The sequence below is a fragment of the Xyrauchen texanus genome, chromosome 39 (genome assembly GCF_025860055.1).
Source record: "Xyrauchen texanus isolate HMW12.3.18 chromosome 39, RBS_HiC_50CHRs, whole genome shotgun sequence".
Classification (NCBI taxonomy): Eukaryota; Metazoa; Chordata; class Actinopteri; order Cypriniformes; family Catostomidae; genus Xyrauchen; species Xyrauchen texanus.
Window position 1 is genome coordinate 26047977 of NC_068314.1, and position 19904 is coordinate 26067880.

Here is a 19904-nt window from a genome sequence, read left to right on the forward strand (position 1 = left end):
ACCATATTCACATACCATTTAATTTTTATGTTACTCCAGGGTACTTTATAGAATACCACTGGGTCAAAAATCAAAACAAAACAAAACATAGTATTATCAAATATGGAGCCTTTGCTGAAAGTTTGTTGTTTGGTTGTAATATACAGAAGAACCAACAGCTTTTTGATTTGTTAATGGCCAATGTGTGCATTAGCCACCATATTTGATTTGAGGGATGAATAATGATTTGAATGAAGTGAGTAATGACTTAAATGCTGTGGTGGGCCATGCATTTAAAGTCTAGGCATTCAGTGTGTTTCATGCCATTAAGAAAACACAGTTTCACAATGAATAAGACACCCTATGCCATTGGGAATCCTACATTATGTCACAGCTAACTAGTAATACCAACTGACATTTTAAAAACACGTCCATGCATGAAAGCCAGAACTTGAAATGACACTTAATGCTCAAGTAAGCTTAATTTTAACTGCAGCATTAAATTAACGTCTCGTGAACAGACATTCAAAAATCATAATTGTTCATATGAATCTACCAACGAGGTCTATAATACCTGGAAAAATCTATCTAATAATATTTGCAATTTAAATGTTGCTTGCAATAAATTTTGTTTTGTCAGGGTACACGCTTATGCTATGTTCCATTCAAGCTGAATGTGGGATATTCCTACTTGATATCTCCAAACATTAATGCACTCCATTCCCCGATATTCGGAACTGCACCACTCCCGTTAGCTTAGCAGGGGTTTAACTCTCATTAGAGATGTCTCCTAGCAACCCAACTGATAAAATGTTTTCAATTATTTAAACAATTATCGAAAGAAATTATAATGTTTTATACACCTATTTCTGCAGGCATTTGTTAAACAAGCTTTAATATCATGTAATGTTGAAACAAACTCAATTATCGATATTACAGAATAAAGTGAATGTTCATTGCGTACTTTGTATATCTCCCTGAGTGTCGACATGTTTGTGTGATATTGTGTCCCTGCATCTCGGCGAAATCAGAGTTGAGAATTTCTGCACGAGCCTACAAGTTGTAATTCTGACTCAAAGATGCATTCCATTGCACATTTAGTGGGAAATTGTAAATTCCGAATTTCCGAGTTGAACGGAATGCAGCACTACTTTTCAAAACTTGATCCGACACTGAATGCTCAAGCAGCCTAATTTACACTTAGAAAACTCCTCATGTTGCTATAACAATGCAAAAAGCACTTATCAATTTACTTGAAGTGAAAATCAATCCTCCTTTCCTGATTAATAAATTAAGCAATCACACGTTAATGCAGAAAATCCTGTGTTTTTAAATCCATAAGGATCTCTTTCTCAATGGCAATACCAGCAGTGATGACAGCCGACTCGTCGGACAGCTTGATCTTACGCTTTTCGCTCTTGAATTACGTACATCACTTAAAGCGTGAATGCGTCACTCAAGGCCAGCTAGAAGGCCTCGTCCGGGACATATCATGAAGATCACACCCACCAAGAACAAATAAATCAATCTGATTGGCTGATGAATCTGACAATCTGACTTTATTTGCTCATTCATTTACACTGTTGAAGGATTCTGTTGAAGGGGCTTTTTTTCCCCCTTTTTCTGGAACTTGAAACCCTGTGGTCACAATAAATTATTATTGTATAGACTAGAGCAGCATAAACATTATTCAATATTCCCTTTTATTGTTCCACAGAAACAAATGGGTTTGAAATGTCATGAAGGATGTTAAATAAAGCCAGAATTTTAAGCCATTTCAATTTGGGAAACTGTTCCTTTAAATGATGTAATCATCTGAGCGATAAACTACTTTATTTTGATTTTGATTATTTTTCAAGCAATTAAATATTTATAGACCCAACTAGGTCATAGAGCAGTAAGAAGTCACATCTTCAGGAACATACTCGTGCTGTGTGTGAGTGTGTTTGTGTGTGTGTGTGTGTGTGTTTATGTGTGTTTGTCCTTCAATAACCTGCTATAACCAGCAATGAGACACTTCTCTAAATGGTCATGCAGAAGGAGAGGACATGTGCAGGGTTAGGGACATGGGGATAGGGCTCACCAGACCAGACTCCTTGTTCCCTAGAGTACCTGAATTCCTGCCTCTCTGCTTGGCATTTCTAGGTCACTTTGGATGCAAAAACAGTCCGATGCCAGTGGGAAAGACATCTATATAAAGCCTGTACACCTCATTTCCTCTACACTGGAGCACAGGACTGCCCGAACATGAGCAAGACAGCCAAACGTATTAAAAGTTTAATGATATTTGCCAAGCAGGACTTGTGGTATATGTGTGTGGGGGGTGGGGTTGTAAAATGACTTGTGCATGCATGAAATATTACTCCTTTCGTCTTTTGTATAAAAATATTACATTTGAGCATTCACTTTTCATAATCAGATCATGACTTTTGATATGTTGCCAAAGGCTTGTGCAAACCCACTAAAAGCACTTTGCACTTGATGGCGCATGCAAGAGAAGAAAGAAATGTAATCAATTTTAAAACTGTGACTAGTTTTCAAATTTCGATGATTACTTAAACATAATAACATCTTACTCTGTTATTGAATCTTGCTCTTGCTAATTTTGTATGGGCAAATAATTACACTGCAATGGCATGACAGCTCCCACAACCCCCACTCAAAAACATGAACTCAATCAATGTCCATTATTTTGTGCAATCCATTACTGAGCTGCACGACTCGGCAAGCCATTCACAGCTCAAGAACATTTATGACTCTCTAAACTCTGTTTATTTATTTATTTATTTTGTAATTGAATTGTTAAAAGAAAAGTTCACCCAAAAATTTAAATTCTGTCACTATTTACTCAACCTTGTGTTGTTCCAAACACACAGTAAATGACTTACTTCATTCTGCAGAACACAAAAGGAATTTAATGAATAACCAATTGGCTGAATTCAATACAATAACATCACATAGTTACTCACTTTAATGCTAAATAAAGCACCCAAAAGTGTCTTAAAGTAGTTCAGTTGTGTCGCATGATTTTCGTTCACAAGACAAGCAAGAAACAATGGGTTTGATGTTTTTGACATAGCTGCCATATTTAATTTATGACACTGTTGGGTGCTTTATTAAGCGTTAAAGTGAGTACCTATATACTGCCCTTGCACTGAATTCAGGCAAGGTGTTAGGAATTCCTTGTCTTATTTCACTGTTGCCCTCTGTCTGCCATTTTTGTCACCTTTGCATTCCTTAGTTTTCACTTTTGTCCCTTGTGTAGCCCCTTAGTCTCTTTGTTAGTCTTCGTGTTCACTAGTCATTGTTAAAGAACTACACTTCCCAGAATCCACCTGCCATCATCACTGCCATTTTGTTCATTGTTCTCGCCTGTGTCTTATTCAGTCATCACTCACTGTGTATTTAAGCCCTGCTTTTTGTTCACTCCTTGTCGTTTGTTGAATGTTGTTAGCCTGGTGTGTGTTCCCTGCCTGTGTTTTCTAGTTTTATGTTTGTTTCCCCATTGAGGGTTTTCCTTTGTGTTTTTTCTTGCTTGTTTACTTAATAAAGTTGAACTGCGATTGGATCCGCATCTCCTCGTCTGCTTCGCTGCCTCCATTCGTAACAGAGCGAACGACCAAACATGGATCCAGCGGTTCGAAGCGAGCTGTCAGCTGCTCAGCCTTAGTCAGGGAAATCGTCCGGTGGAGGACCACATCTGCGATTTCCTCAGCGATTGCGAGTGCCACCGAATTCCCTGACTCCGACCTGGTGGGGTTTTTCGGGCGAGCCTGAACAGTGCGGTCAAGGAGCGGTTGCCACAGGCAGCGTGCGGCTGGACGCTCCACGCGTTCGTGGAGGAGACTCTGCTGGCCTGCGGTTCACCGTTTACTGTGGGCGTCATCGAGGAGAACCCTGCCACTCCTCCCACAGAGGTAACTCTCCCTTCAGCCCGTGGTTCGTCCCTTCACGCCTACCACGGCCAGCGAGCCAGCGTTGCCAGCTTCGTCCGCCCGGCGGAGGAGGAGAAGAGGAAAGGCTTCTGCTCCCCAGTCTCCGCCTGCCCCGGTCTGCGAGCCAGAGCCCTCGCCTGCCCCGGTCTGCGAGCCAGAGCCCTCGCCTGCCCCGGTCTGCGAGCCAGAGCCCTCGCCTGCCCCGGTCTGCGAGCCAGAGCCCTCGCCTGCCCCGGTCTGCGAGCCAGAGCCCTCGTCAGCCACGGTCAGCGAACCCAAGCCAGCGCATACCACAGTCACCCAGCCAGCGGCTGTAGCCTCGACCGTCCCTGAGCCAGCGGCTGTAGCCTCGACCGTCCCTGAGCCAGCGGCTGTAGCCTCGACCGTCCCTGAGCCAGCGGCTGTAGCCTCGACCGTCCCTGAGCCAGCGCCTGTAGCCTCGACCGTTCCCGGGCTAATGCCAATAGCCTGGACTGACCAAAAGCCAGCGCCAATGGTCATGCCCCTCCTAGAGCCTGCGCTCCTCGAGCCTCCCGAGCTTTCCAGAGCTCCGCCTCCCGAGCTTTCCAGAGCTCCTCCTCCCAAGCCTCCTAGGGCTCCGCCTCCCAGGGCTCCATCTCAAGTCTCTTGAGTCTGCTACGGCTCCGCCTCCCGAGCCTCCTGCGGCTCCGCCCCCTGAGCCTCCCAAGCTTTCCATGGTTCTTCCTCCCTCGGCTCCGCCTCCAGAGCCTCCCTCAGCTCCGCCTCCAGAGCCTCCCTCAGCTGAGCCTCCTGCGGCTCCGCCTCCCGAGCCTCCTGCGGCTCCGCCTCCCGAGCCTCCTACGGCTTCACCGCCAGAGCCTTCCAGGTCACCGCCTTTGTGGCCTCCTCCCAGGCCTCCTGACCCAGTGCCTGTCCTGTGGCCTCCTCCCAGGCCTCCTGACCCTGTTCCCGTCCTGTGGCCTCTTCCAAGGCCCCCTGACCCAGTCCCTGTCCTGTGGCCTCCTCCCAGGCCTCCTGACCCAGTCCCTGTCCTGTGGCCTCCTCCCAGGCCCCCTGACCCAGTCCCTGTCCTGTGGCCTCTTCCCAGGCCCCCTGACCCAGTCCCTGTCCTGTGGCCTCTTCCCAGGCCCCCTGACCCAGTCCCTGTCCTGTGGCCTCTTCCCAGGCCTCCTGACCCAGTCCCTGTCCTGTGGCCTCCTCCCAGGCCCCCTGACCCAGTCCCTGTCCTGTGGCCTCCTCCCAGGCCCCAGACCCAGTCCCTGTCCTGTGGCCTCCTCCCAGGCCTCCTGATCCAGTCCCTGTCCTGTGGCCTCCTCCCAGGCCTCCTGATCCAGTCCCTGTCCTGTGGCCTCCTCCCAGGCCTCCTGACCCAGTCCCTGTCCAGTGGCCTCCTGCCAGGTTCCCCAAACCTACCCTTGTCCTGTGGCCGGCTCCCAGATCTTCTGAACCTACCCTTGTCCTGTGGCCGGCTCCCAGACCACCTGAACCTGTCCCTGCCCTGTGGCCAGCTCCCAGGCCTCCTGAACCTACCCTTGCCCTGTGGCCAGCGAGCCAGACCACCTGAACCTGTCCTTGCCCTGTGTGCCACCCAGGACTTCCTGCCTGCCCTCTGTGCCCCCCTGGACTTCCTGCCTGCCCTCTGTGCCCCCCTGGACCTCTTGTTGCCCCCTGGACTGCCTGTCTGCCCGTTGTTGCCCCCTTGGTCTGTCTGCCCACCTCAAGCTCCCCCCCAGTCATGGACATTTTTTGTTTTGTTTTATGTTACTTTGATCGTCTGGAATCTGATCCTAGAGGGGGGGCTATGTTAGGAATTCCTTGTCTTGTTTCACTGTTGCCCTCTGTCTGCCATTTTTGTCACCTTTGCATTCCTTAGTTTTCACTTTTGTCCCTGTGTAGCCCCTTAGTCTCTTTGTTAGTCTTCGTGTTCACTTGTCATTGTTAAAGAACTACACTTCCCAGAATCCACCTGCCATCATCACTGCCATTTTGTTCATTGTTCTCACCTGTGTCTTATTCAGTCATCACTCACTGTGTATTTAAGCCCTGCTTTTTGTTCACTCCTTGTCGTTCGTTGAATGTTGTTAGCCTGGTGTGTGTTCCCTGCCTGTGTTTTCTAGTTTTATGTTTGTTTCCCCATTGAGGGTTTTCCTTTGTGTTTTTTCTTGCTTGGTTATTTAATAAAGTTGAACTGCGATTGGATCCGCATCTCCTCGTCTGCTTCGCTGCCTCCATTCGTAACACAAGGAGACATTCATCAAATAATTTTTTTTTGGTGTTCTGCAGAAAAAAGAAAGTTATATATATTTTTGGAAGGACATGAGGGAGAGTAATTGTCATGAGTGGGTAAAATATTCCTTATACAAACAGATATATTCTCATGAAACAATAACTAGATTTGCATTTTCTGTAAGAAAATAGCTGTGCTTACATGGGCTTTAGTTCTGTGAAAATGAATGTTGCATAAAAGACTCTTTGCCTTTATCGTGCCAATCAGAGTGCATCTTGTTTTTTGTCACCTGTGCATGAGAATCAACACATAATGCAACACTGTCTTTGCAATGTATGGTGATATTCTAATCAAAGCACTGTAGGCTACATGTTCAATATTACACATTCTAACACTATAAGTCTAGGGGAGATTTTCAAACTTAATTTTAAACAGTATAAAATGTATTTAAAAAACAAAACAAAACAGATAACACATCTAAGGCTGCAATGGTCAAAGTTTAAATGAATGTCAGGATTTTGGACTTGTTCTTTGTTTTAGCCACTTGAGGGCCACAGTGGTTTCCCTTATGTCATATTTTCCCTGTGTGTCATTATCATTATCGCTGTCACCTATGTCTCATTCCCCTGTGTGTATTTAAGTTGGTTTGTTCCCTTGTTTCAGACCTTGGTTTATAGTTAATTATAAGAAAAGCTGCCTGTGCCACTGTTCCTGTGTTATTTCCGCTGTTAATTTTTCTATGCATTTCTGTGGACAGGTATGGGATGGTTAATTTTGAAATGTGTTCCACTACAGATTACGGAATACAGAATAATGATTTTTCACTTGTTTTGACTATTAAAATCTCTGCCAGTACAGTGATAAAATACACATGTTAAAAATACATTCTCTGAAAAACCTAAGTATCTAATGAGATGTGGTTTCTAAAACAAGATCAAATTGAAAACAATATAAAAATGATCAAGACTATGATTTTTGCCTTAATATCGAAGGTCTTACTAGAGAAATTAAAAAGAAATTATGATCCAACATGAATTAAAAAATAAAATAATTCTCCCAATTTGGAATGCCCAATGCCTACTACTTGGTAGATCCGTGTGGTGGGGCGGTTACACACCTCAGTCCGGGTGGCAGAGAACAAGTCTCAATTGCCTGTTCTGAGACAATCCATGCATCTTATCACGTGGCTCGTTGTGAATGACTCCGCATGTGGAGGCTCATGCTACTTTCTGCGATTCAGTCACAACTTTCCAAACACCTTATTGAGAGCAAGAACCACTAATCACGACCACGAGGAGGTTACCCCATGTGACTCTACACTCCCTAGCAACCCGGCCAATTTATTTGCTTAGGAGACCTGGCTGGAGTCACTCAGCACACTCTGGATTCGAGCTCGCGACTCCAGAGGTGGTAGTCAGCGTCAATACTTGCTGAGCTACCCAGGCCCCCAATGTGAATTTTCTTGAAAAATATGATCGTGCCTGGTAACAAGTGTATGCGAAATGGCTAGAAATAGCATAAAGCATAAAGCTGACAAGTTTTATTTTTATTTCTTCTGCTCCAAACTTACTTCTCTGTCTGCTTGTGAGAATGTAACACATCATAAGCAAGTACTTCACCACTGATCAAATGCACTTTGGATCGCATCATTTATATGTATAAATGTTTTTCATCTGAAAGGACTAAATATTAAATGAAACAAATGACAATAAAATGCAAATTAATCTCTTCAATAATCAAAATACTTTTTGAATGTAACTTCTTATTACCAATTATTTAAATTGTAACTGTAGTGGAATACAGTTACTTATATTTTGTATTTTAAATACATATTCCCGTTACATGTATTCCGTTACTTCCCAACCCTGTCTGTTGGATTACATCAGTGGATACAATCTACAAAGCATTAGCTTTGTAGATTACTCTTTGCCTCTGTTTGCCCTACTTCCCTTTTGGATTATATTTTATTTTTTTACCTACTTAGATTTTAATGAACTCATTGGCTGCGTCTTGTTGCTAGCTAGGACGCACGCGTCCTTAAAAGGCTGCAGTATACAGAGTGTCCTCCTTTTAAACCAGCCTTGTTTAAATGAGACAGCCTTCGTAGGACAAAAGGAAATAGAACATAACATGGTTGCTATGACAGCGCGCCACCCTTTAACAAACGCGAGCGCTTTGAGTGAGAAGGGAACAAAGTCCCTCTGAAAGGCAATGTATGAGGTACATTTAAGGAGAGTTATAATGATGTAAAGAGAAAAGACAATAGATTTTACAAGTGTACTTTCAGTCTAATACTTTTTTAATTATATATTAATATAATTATACATATTATATACTCTGTACCCATCTACTGAGGTACTTCAACTTGGGAATTAACATTCCTTGCGTTTGAACATGATGTTTACGGGCAAATTGGCATCATTTTGTTTTTAGACGTTTCTGTTTAAGCAAAGAATTGTGGGTTGTGAGTGCCCACGAAGGATACACCACATGCATCCTCCGAATTCCCGTGAAAGAAGGTTGCATTTGAAGGCTGCATTCAAAGTGTCCTACTCACTTTTCTGAAACGAGACAGCCTCGATGAAGTATGCGGCCAACAATGCGACCTCCGCAGGATGCAGCCTTCCAAACGAGACACAGCCATTCTTTTTTGAACACTACTTTGTTAGCGAGTAAGCCTTTGCAAGTTAGGTTCATTGCCTTTCCTGTGGTTCACCAGTAGTGTTTCTGGCTCCTATGCCACTGACCCAGGTTTGAGCCTGGGCCCTGACAATGGAGTCCATGTGCTCAGCTGTTTCAGCTGAATTAATTGCATACATTTCTAGAGGAAGAGCAACTTTAGTACAGTTCTGCTGTAATAATGTAATAATCTTCACTGTAATAATGGTGGGTAGGTGTGTTAATGGATATGTTGACACATTTCGTGTCTTTGTTGGTCACCATCTATAATATAATAACACAGCCAGCTGATATTTAGGAATAACATTGATCTCTTTTCTAACTTCACATTATTTGTCCTTACCTGGTTCATAGCAGGAGATAGCGGGTGTCCACCGAGAGCCAGTTTAATTGTGGTCTCCCAGATGTGTTTGTCCGTGCTGTCTCTGGCCGTCAACATGAAATGTATTGGTTCGGTTAAATTCGCCACATCTTGCACTATGAAAAGAGAGCCATCTGGCCGAATGCTGAACTTAGGGTCACTGCTCTTGAAATAGACCTTCTCTATTTGCTGGCAGGTTTCGAACTTTACTGTAAGTAAAGAGAGGAAGACAGAACTTGATGAGAAGTAAATATAAAAATGAAATGAAACAATTTTGGCTATTTACAATAAAACGAATAAAGACAGTACATCGTGCTAGACTTTCACAGTGGGTAGGGCATCATTGATTCAGAAAAAGAGACAATGAAAAGCTTAAAGTTTTAGACCACATTGAAAAGTATGATTCAAAATCAAATTTAAGCCTGGAACTAAATAATAATAATAATAATACTAATAACAACAACAACTATGTAAAATGATTAAGAAAATATTAAATTAAGAAATAACACGAATCATCACGTTTTGCACAAACTTGCGTTGTCTATGTTAGCTAGATAGCATTCTATCCTGTCCAAAAGGATGGCCAAACTAAATACTAAGAAATTCTACAATTCATGTAAATTATTCAATTAAGCATTTCACTCAAATTGAAATGCTGCTCATTTGATTTGTAAAATTGGAAATATGCCAAATAGAAGCATATTAACAAGTGGTCTCAGATTTTGGATCCTACTGTATGTAAGAAACTATAGTCTTTGGCTAAAGCATTTCCAATTATATTAGGACTGTAATAGGTGATAAAAGTAACACAATGACACCATTTGCACAATGTGCTCAAATATTCAAAAAATATTTGAGATTCCTGTAAGTGGCAGACTCCTCAGCTAGCTTTGAGGTAAACTGAATTTTAACACTTCTGCTGTCAAAGGTAGCAAACAGAATGAGTGAGTCATATGCATTATCCCGCTATGGTTGTTCGCAAAGGGTTCTGGTCAACAACAGCAGATGGTGTATTCATTTACACCTGAGGGAAAGTTCCACAGCTTCAGCTTTACTTAAAGAGAGAGAGAGAGAGAGAGAGAGAGAGAGAGAGAGAGAGAGAGAGAGAGAGAGAGAGAGAGAGATAAATAGCCATGTCTAGATTAATCACAGCGTACATTCCAGTTATCATTCAAATGTAACAGAATATCAGTTTTCTAGGGTTTTATTTGTGTTAAAATTAACAGGTTTCAACTATATATATATATATATATATATATATATATTACAGTAAGCTCACATTTGAAATTTCTTATAAATTTTACCATATCATGTAGTTTTGCTACTTTTCAAATGGCTTTTACACATTTTCTTTTACCCTTTTCCCAAACCCAAACTTTTAATATTAGAACCTGAAAATCCATCATAATTTATTTTCAATATTACTGTTTAAAATTGAAGAAAATCTTAATTTATAAGTTTACAGAGCCACAAGTGCTCATAGTTAAAGAAAATTCCTTTTACAAATTTAGTAGAACATCTGTTATGAGTACATGCATCATCGATGCATTTGAATTGCATACGGTACTATTTTTAACGAGTTAGGAATCGACTTTGCAGTAGTAGAGGGTCAAAGTGATTCAAATTTGAGTGTTGCATCTCTCTTCACTATCTTCCCTCAGGATTTAAAAAAAAAAGGGATAGAACTGAAATCACTTTCTATTGATTTTATCTTTCTTCCACAATCCTTCTGATAACAAGACAAATTGATTTCATAAATCACAGCGGGACCAAGTCACTTATTAAGAGTGCTGGGCAATGATGTTTTTCTGAAAGGAAAAAAAAAATACTGTGAAATATCTTGTGCGACAAGCTTTCTATCAAGCATCTATTAAATTTACCACATGGTTTCCTACCAAACGATTCAACAAAACAACAGTATAATAAAGTGTAGAATCCATTTTACCAATTGCACATGGCTCGCTCAACACTGCAGAGTTTTGTCTTGTGAATAATTGCATATGGGTTGCTAAATGGCTTGTATGCATTTTTGAGAATGAGCACCAAACCATTGACACATGAAAAACACGCTCCTCACTTTAACAAGTGAAGCTCAAATTAAAAAAACAAAGTACATCATAGTTGGGATATTCATAACATTTTATGCTGTCAGTACTAAGTCTAGGAAATGTAAAACATGAATTGGAGAGATATTGAAATTTGGCAACAAGCACAAATGGTCTGAATGCACTAATTGCATCCTGTTGTTGATGGGAACATTGTTAATTTCCATTTTTTCCCCTTACCAAACATCAACAAAAACGTCTCGGGTTACATGTGTAACCCTTGTTCCCTGAAAAAGGCGGAACGAGATGTTGCGCTGCTAAGCGCTACGGGGAACGCAATACCCACGCCGCCGCACTTGGGGCTGTCCGGACCCCTACGGTTGTGCAGTGTACTCACAAAAACGCGAGAGGTCTCAGACATGAGCTTCAGATGTCGACTCAAGGGCATAAGAGCCCGGAGTAGCATAAACATCTAAACCATTCAATTTTGATGAATGTGTGTGGAGAGGACCAGCCTGCCGCATCACAAACTTGTTCAGGCATGAGCTGAGATGTCGACTCAAGGGCAAAAGAGCCCGGAGTAGCAAAGCATCTAACCCATAAAGTTCGATGAATGTGTGCGGAGAACCCTGTCGCAACACAAACTTGTCATAAAAACTGATGAATGTGAGCGGAGAGGACCAGCCTGCCGCATCACAAACTTGTCCAGACATGAGCTTGAGATGTCGACTCAAGGGCATAAGAGCCCGGAGTGGCAAAACATCCAAACTATAAAAATCCAATGAATGTGTGCGGAGAGGACAACCTGCCGCATCACAAACTTGCTGCAGAGGGAGACCTCTAGCCAAGGTTTTAGAGGAGGAGAGCCCTCTGGTAGAGTGCACCCTGAAACCTACTGGCGAAGCTTGACCGCGCGCCTCGTAGGCCCGGGCAATAATGAGGATGCCTCTTTGAGGGCACCTCGCCCACCAAGCCGTGGCAAACCGCAGTGGCCACATAGAACCTGGCAGTGGCGAGGCAAGTGCCCGCTGACAGTTCTTTCTACAGAAAATCCAGAACTGAAACAAACTGGCAGTTAGCTGGTTCTGTAATAAGAACTTTAGTAGAAGGAAACGCATGCAGGTGCATTTGCGTTACTACGTTCAGCCCCTCCCAAGGGGGAGGGGGGGACTCGGCGACTCGGGGAGAAGTAGAGGAGACATTGCGCTATCAACAGAGGCGAAGAGGTCCTCTTCTGCCCTGTAAAATCTACCCAGATCAGTTCCAAGTGGAGGGAGCCCTAGCACTTGAAATGGTCTCGATAATCTCAAGAGAAAACCCCGTGAACCTCATTTGGTACCCTTAGGGGCCAGACATGAAAGGTTTCACAATTCGGGCCGGGGATGAAATATCGTCCCCTGTGCCTGAGACAGAAGGTCCCTCCTGTCCGGAATCGCCCAAGGCGAGCCGTCGAGGAGAGATATAATTTCTGAGAACCAAATCCTGTTTGGCCAGTGAGGCGCTATCAGTAAGAGGCAAGACCCTTGCTGGCGAACTCTGGCTAAGACTCCCGGGAGCAGAGAAACTGGGGGAAAAGCATACCGACACATTCTGGGCCATGTATGCGCCATGGCGTCCAGACCCAGGGGCGCTGGGTGACTCAGAGAGAAGTAGAGGGGACATTGCGCAGTCTCTTGAGAGGCGAAGAGGTCCACTTCTGCTCTGTAAAATCTCTCCCAAATTTGTTGTACTACCTCGGGGTGTTCTGTCTGGACAGCAAATCTGCTCCCACATTTAGGCGTCCAGGGATGTAAATTGCCCTGAGTGACAGGAGCTTGCCCTGGGCCCAAAGGAGAATCCGACGTGTCAGAAATACAGCTGACAAGAACGTGGGTCTCCTTGATGATTTATGTAGAGGCTACCGCTGTATTGTCCACCCGCACCAAGACATGGCAGCCTCAGCAGGAGGTATTTCAGGGCCAGAAATACAGCCATCAACCCGAGACAGTGACTGTGACAACCGAGCTGACGACCCTCCTATCCCCTTAAGCTGGACGACCACTTAAGGCCGCTACCCCGTCCATCAGGGAGGCGTCTGTCGTTAGCAGTCTGCGACAACAAGACGCACCTAGAGTGGGACCCAAGGCAGAAAACCGGGGTCTGAACCACATAGAAAGGGAACGAAGCCTGAGGCGCGTAACCCTATTTAGCCCAGGGGTTTTGGCCCTTGGAAGAAATCCCCTGGCTTTTGGCCACAACAAAAACGGTCTCATGAGCAGAAGGTCCAGAGGGATCACCGTGGACGCGTTCAGCCCTGAGACCTGGAAATCGTTGATACTGATAACAGTGCAACCTAGCCTGACTTTGCTCAGGGTGATCTGAATGGACTCAATCCTAGCGGGAGACAGTTGTGCCTGCATAGTGATTGAACTCCATACGATGCCCCGATAGACAGTGTTCTGAGTGGGAGAGAGGATGCTTTTCTTGGCGTTGAGCCTCAACCCCAGAGAAACAGATGAGCTAAGACGATGTCCCTGTGCTGAACTGCCAGTTCCTGGAACTGCGCTAGGATCAGCCAGTCGTCTACGTAATTCAGAATGCAGATGCCCCGGAGTCGCAAGGAGCCAGCGCTACATCATGCATTGTGAATGTGCGGGTAAAAAGGGCTAGGCTGAGTGAAAGAACCTGACCCTGGAAGACTTCGCCCCGGAAGTGAACCTCAGGAACTTTCCATGTTGTGGCAGAACTTCTAAATGAAGTATAGAAGTGCGTCATAAGATCGATGTTGACCAGCCAAACGAGTTGTAGGGCTTGAGACACGACCGTCTTGACAGGCATCATCTTGGACTTGAACACCCACGGGTAGTTCAAGCTTAAGATCTAAGCCAGACGCCACCCCTCACCCTCCATGGGAAACGGGAAGTATTTAGTGTAATAACCTAACTCTCTCTCTGGAAGGGGAACACATACCATGGCCCCTTTAACCAGGAGATTGAGAGGTTTTTTTTTTTTTTTACAAAAAAGAAATCCGGTTTACGGTAGTGAGAACATGCCGTTGAAACACGGAAAAGCGGCGAGAGAATAACAACATCGAGCAGTTCCTCCGTAGATTTTTTATCGAGGACGGAAAGCTCGGAGGCGGGAAGAGAATAGCGATCCACCTCATGATCCGAAGACGTGTCGGAACGCGCTTCGAGATCATGTGAAGGACCAGCTGGGTTTGGGGAGAGAGTGAGAGAAAGGGATCAACCCCTCTCTTGCTCCTCAGCCAAATCCATGCACGAGCCCCACGAACGATCTTTTCGTGAGTGCTGACTCCCGGAAGCAAGCGAGGCGAGCACGCCCTGCTGCAACGCGACAGCAGCGTGCTCTACCCCCAAACAAACAGCAAAAACTGATGTGTGCCGTCTTCAGCTATAGAGCAAGAAGAGGGGAACACGCACCGTTTGCTTTCAGTCATTCTCTTTCTTTTTTTTTTTTTAGAAATATATATATATATATATATATATATATATATATATAATATTTTCTAAACAGAAGAGAAAAATAGAACAACGTTCACTGCACACTGCCTAACTGAATCTATCTCCTAACAGAGGAAAGAAAGTTTTGACAGGGTGTGTGAAACACACAGAAACAGAATCGCTCTGAAAAAAGAGTTTCTGACGACACCTGGTGACGTATCCATTTATAGCCTGGCCTCAGGTGCATCTAATGATTACATCAGCCGAGGCTATAAATTCCGGTCAATGTTCATTGACGTGTTCCACACATTTATTCAGCTCGGCTCACAGCTAAAGCTGTTCCCCGTAGCGCTTAGCAGCGCAACATCGTAGTGAAGCCTTTTGTAAAGGGAACATCTGTCACTAGGGGAAGATGCAAAATATATATTATAAATAAATAAAAAATACACACATATTTGTATTTGAAACATCTGAAGGCAGTCAATATTTATGCAATATGTTAAATAAGGCTAATTTACTCTAATGGAATGAGCTAATTATTGTCATTGAAGGCATTTTGTCACTCCCCAACATGGCACAGATGGTAAACCTGTGGACTGAGGAAAATAAGTGAAACAGAGGTGAAGATAAAGGTGTTAGCATAAGAAACTAGTTCTGTATGATATTGTTGTGCTATGGTATGGGATATTGGTGTGTGGTCAAAGTGTTTACTCAGACAGCTTCAAGTTCAATGATGGTGCACAACCAAAATGCAAGCACTCTCCTTTTCTCTCTCTCTTTCTGCCTTAGTCTTCCTGTTTTTCATAATGACAGTATTGTACATACTGTAAATCTACCCTCATGCAATGTTAATTTCTGCATTAAATGGGGCAATAAGAGAAATATAGATGGGGATATACTGTATGACCTTTGTAATCTTTAATATACAAAAACCCTATGATATACCTTTATCAACACTTTATGAACCATTGGCTGATTGCCCACTGTAGCTGTATTGATACTACTGTACAAATATCAGAATGTCAAAGTCTAATGTGTTAAAAGATACGTGAGAGAAATTGACCATTAAGAAGTGATGAGGCAAAAAAGAAGGGGAAGAAATAGATGATTGTGTCAGTATGGGATGGATAAAGAGAAAACACAAAGACCAATGTGAACTAGTAGCAAAGTAGGTCTTAAATTAAGTCATTTTTTTTCCCAGTGTGCAGAGACCAAATAATTTTTTGTTCTATTTTCATCCAACATAAGATTACTCTTTTTCCAGTTAGTTTTGGTGAATTAATATTGTATGCATGCACTATTATTATTTTATTTTATACAACGTTCAGTTTCTTAAGCACAGCTGCAAATGCGTTAGCAATAGAAATGTACACCTACTTGTCATGGTGATAAAGTACAAAATCTTAAGTATGGATGAATGGATAGATACAGTTGACAGACAGATAGATCAATATCAACAAACAAAGACTGAGAGGCAGAGAGAGGGGAAGACTGAGCAGGTGAGATGAAAAAAGAGAGAGGAAGAAAAGCACAGCCAGGAGTAACTCTATCAAACTGGGAACTGAGCGGTTGTAAGGTGTCCTCTCCACATGCTTGTCTGAAGAGCTCACCTGCAGTACGAGCTAAGACAGTTCAGGAGAGCCGAAAGCGTTTGAGGTTCTCCACATGCTCCCCTGAAGGTCATTCAGCCCCATGCTCACAAACAGACCAACATCACAAACCCAAGAGCTTTACAACATGTATTCTGTCTTACTGGGCAGTGAGTAAGGAGACAGGTGTGCAAGGGTCACCTAGAGTCTAAGATGAATCAGAGACTAGGAATGTTTTTCAGAAATCATTTAAATTGTAAAATTCAACACTGCATTTAGTTTAGTTAAGTTAGAATTTTGAGGAATGAGAACATAAAAGACAACATCAGTATTGTGTTGATTTTAGTCCATGTCTGTTAGCTTTTAAGGCAATATGCTAATGTACTAATATGTAAAAATATAAAAGTAGATTTTTCAGACCACTATTCTGAATATTAGGGAAAATGTGTCCCCCTTAATGTCTACAGTGGTTACGACAATGGAAAAACACATTTCAAATAGGCAGTTTCTTTTTCTTCCAGGGTGACAGAATAGACAGAAACTATTAATGTCTCATTTTGTACAACACTAATTTATGTGTGATAAATAGCTTTGAAGAATGAGAATGTATAAATACTAAATGATAAATACCACCTAAATTATAAATACCCCAAATTATAAATAACATCTGCCTTCAACTAGCAACAGCAAGTAGGATATTTTGGTTTGACGGGGTGTCTTCAGTTAAGCTAACACTCATACTTTGATTTTTAAAACTACTGTATAAATTTGTTGGGACTTATTTATTAATTTTGAACGTGTATTTATTGCTTTTGCCCATGGTACAAGTGTGGATTGTCTGGATTGTAAAAAAAATAAAAAATAAGAGAGAGCGAGAGAGAGAAAACTGATCTCCCTGTAAATTTTAAACAGAGTAGTTTGAAAAGTTCTTCATCTGAAATTGGTCTCTGCTAACCAAATTTCTATCAATGCAAAAGCTGGAATTGCTGTTAAACTTTTGGGCACGTGTGAACTCCAGTTTTTGGGTGAAATGTCCCAAAAATAAGTTGGTGCAAGTTTTAAAGCTAACTGTTTTTAGATGTAAATCATGTAATACAGTCAACAGGAATGCACTTTTTATTAACCATACGTCCTAACCCAAACCCCAACTCTCAACCTAACCATCAGTGGAGTAAAAACAACCTTAGAGGGAAACTACAACCTCCAAGTCATCATTGATCATGTAAACGGTGCAGTGGGGCAGTGGTGGCTCAGTGGTTGAGGCTCAGGGTTACTGACCAGAAGGTCGGGGGTTCAAGCCCCAGCACCACCAAGATGCCACTGTTGGGCCCTTGAGCAAAGCACTTAACTCCAGGTTGCTCCGGGGGGATTGTCCCTGTAATAAGTGCACTGTAAGTCGCTTTGGATAAAAGCGTCTGCCAAATGCATAAATGTAAATGTAAATGTAAACGCCATATCATCCTGGTTTACATGCCACAACATGTCGAGTTCCCACGTAATCATGTTGACATAAACTAAAGGCTATTGGCTACATAAAAAAAGGTTCAACCTCTTTGATATGCCCAATCCCAATATAGGAAAGAAACTGTGCTTGTCAAACAATTTCAAGGGGATTTTAAAGCTATTTTTGTTTAAATGTGGGCTTTAGAAAAAGGGTAATGTGTGTTAATGTCTCTGAAAGAATAAAGGACAATATTTCCCATTAGACCATGCCTGATCAGATACCTACCACGACGCTTCAGGTAACACTGGGAAAAAGGTGCATGACATTCACAGACATCCACACACACACAACTACAAAAAAAGGATACACCTACTTGTACAGATGTTTGAGCACATACACACACATATATACAATATGGCAAGGTCCTCAGGTCTGGTACCGAAGGGCTGCATTGTTCCACTTGACTGACAGAGGAATAATATACAGCAGCACAGAACTCTCTGTTTGACCAGCACAGTCGCAGAACACAAAGACAGAGGGACAGTAAGGGCACAAACTGTCGCCCTCACACACACGCACACACGTGCAGGTCCCCCCTGACCCAAACATTCTGTCACTTCTGACAATGGTGGTTATGCTTGATGAAGCGAAGTGGGTTCCTCGCTGTTCTCGTCTGGTGCAGACTTGAAACAATAAAATTGTACTGTATGTGATATTCGCAGATGTGACTGTCTTAATACATGCTCAACATGTGTTGGGACATGTTGAGTAAACATTTTTCAATTTCTAACCTTCCCCTTCAGACTGACTAAATCTAGCAAATTGTAACAAGTTTATTGATAGATCTGAGGGACAGTTTATGTTGGAAAATAACAAGCTACCCTGAAGACATCGGACATGTTTCAAATCCATTTTTGGAAAATAACAAGCTACAGTGAAGACATTGGAGGTGTTTCCAATTGTTTTTTTCTCACAGCACTTGTGTGATGTTGCTGAGTGCCTGAGACAAACATGGTGCAAACATATCTCTCTATCTCTCTCTTTCTCAAATAGCTTTTGAGAGCTTGAAAGTCTTTTACCTTCTCTTTGTCCCCTAGTACCTGAGTGTGTGGGAAGAGTAGAGGGACAGCTACAGACCATTTCAAGGATGTAAACAATAACAAATGAATTAGAATATAATTGGCCTGGGTGCACTTTCGATATCATTACCAGATCCTTAAAATATGGCTCAGAATGAACATATTTACAAAAAAAAAATAAAATGTTTACCTGAAGTGACTTATCCAGACATGTTGTTGATTCAGAGCATCTACGCGAGAGAGGTGAGGAAAAAGTATCGTAGTTTAGATGCTAACAATTATTTGGTCAATGGAGCGATCTGGACTATTGGATCACTCCTATCATAATGTCTGCATGACCTGTGGACAAGGTAAGGATTTCTAAGGATTTTCTTTTCTAAAGAAGTCATTCACATTTAGAGCTCTACCTATCAAATGTACAATTAGTTGGCCTACATTTTAGACATACCAGAGATAAGGCACATACTACAGTTGTTAGTACTGCACATATCCAGCCGTCTTGCTTTACAGCAGCAGTTCATGCTTCCGTTTGCGGTTGCATTTTCAGAGATCAAAACACTTTAATGTCCACATTTTAATAATTAGATTTTATGACAATTGTGATAAAGTTAATTAAAGTCACTAAGAATGAAGCACCTCCCGCTGTTGTTTTGAATGAGTATGACAACTAGTAGGAAATGTTCAAGGAACAAAGACATCACTTCCTTAAACTAATGAATAGTCCTTGAAATATTCTATTCCCCACCCCTACTTTGATACTGTGTGTGTGTGTGTGTGTGTGTGTGTGTGTGTGTGTGTGTGTGTGTATCGTACAGTACCGGACAAAAGTTTTGAAACACTTGACTGAAATGTTTCTCATGATCTTAAAAATCTTTTGCTCTGAAGGTGTATGCTTAAATGTTTGAAATTAGTTTTGTAGACAAAAATATAACTGTGCCACCATATTCATTTATTTCATTATAAAACAAAAAATGTATATAACAAGTTTTTGAAATGGATGACTTGGACCAAATAATAAAGAAATGCAGCAACATCCCAACATAGATGGGAACTCCTTCATTACTGTTTAAAATGCATCCCATGGTAATACCTCAAGAAGTTGGTTGAGAAAATGTCAAGAGTACATGTCTGTAAATTCTAG

General features: G+C 42.4%; 1 protein-coding gene across 1 annotated transcript in view; it reads right to left on the reverse strand.

Annotated features, from left to right (window-relative positions):
* Nucleotides 1-19904, reverse strand: part of LOC127633033 (cadherin-4-like) — a 389224-nt gene that overhangs the window by 149511 nt on the left and 219809 nt on the right. The window contains exon 4 of the mRNA XM_052111894.1: nucleotides 9146-9372. Within this exon, the coding sequence (XP_051967854.1) occupies nucleotides 9146-9372 (227 nt within the window). The remainder of the gene's footprint in view (nucleotides 1-9145; nucleotides 9373-19904) is intronic.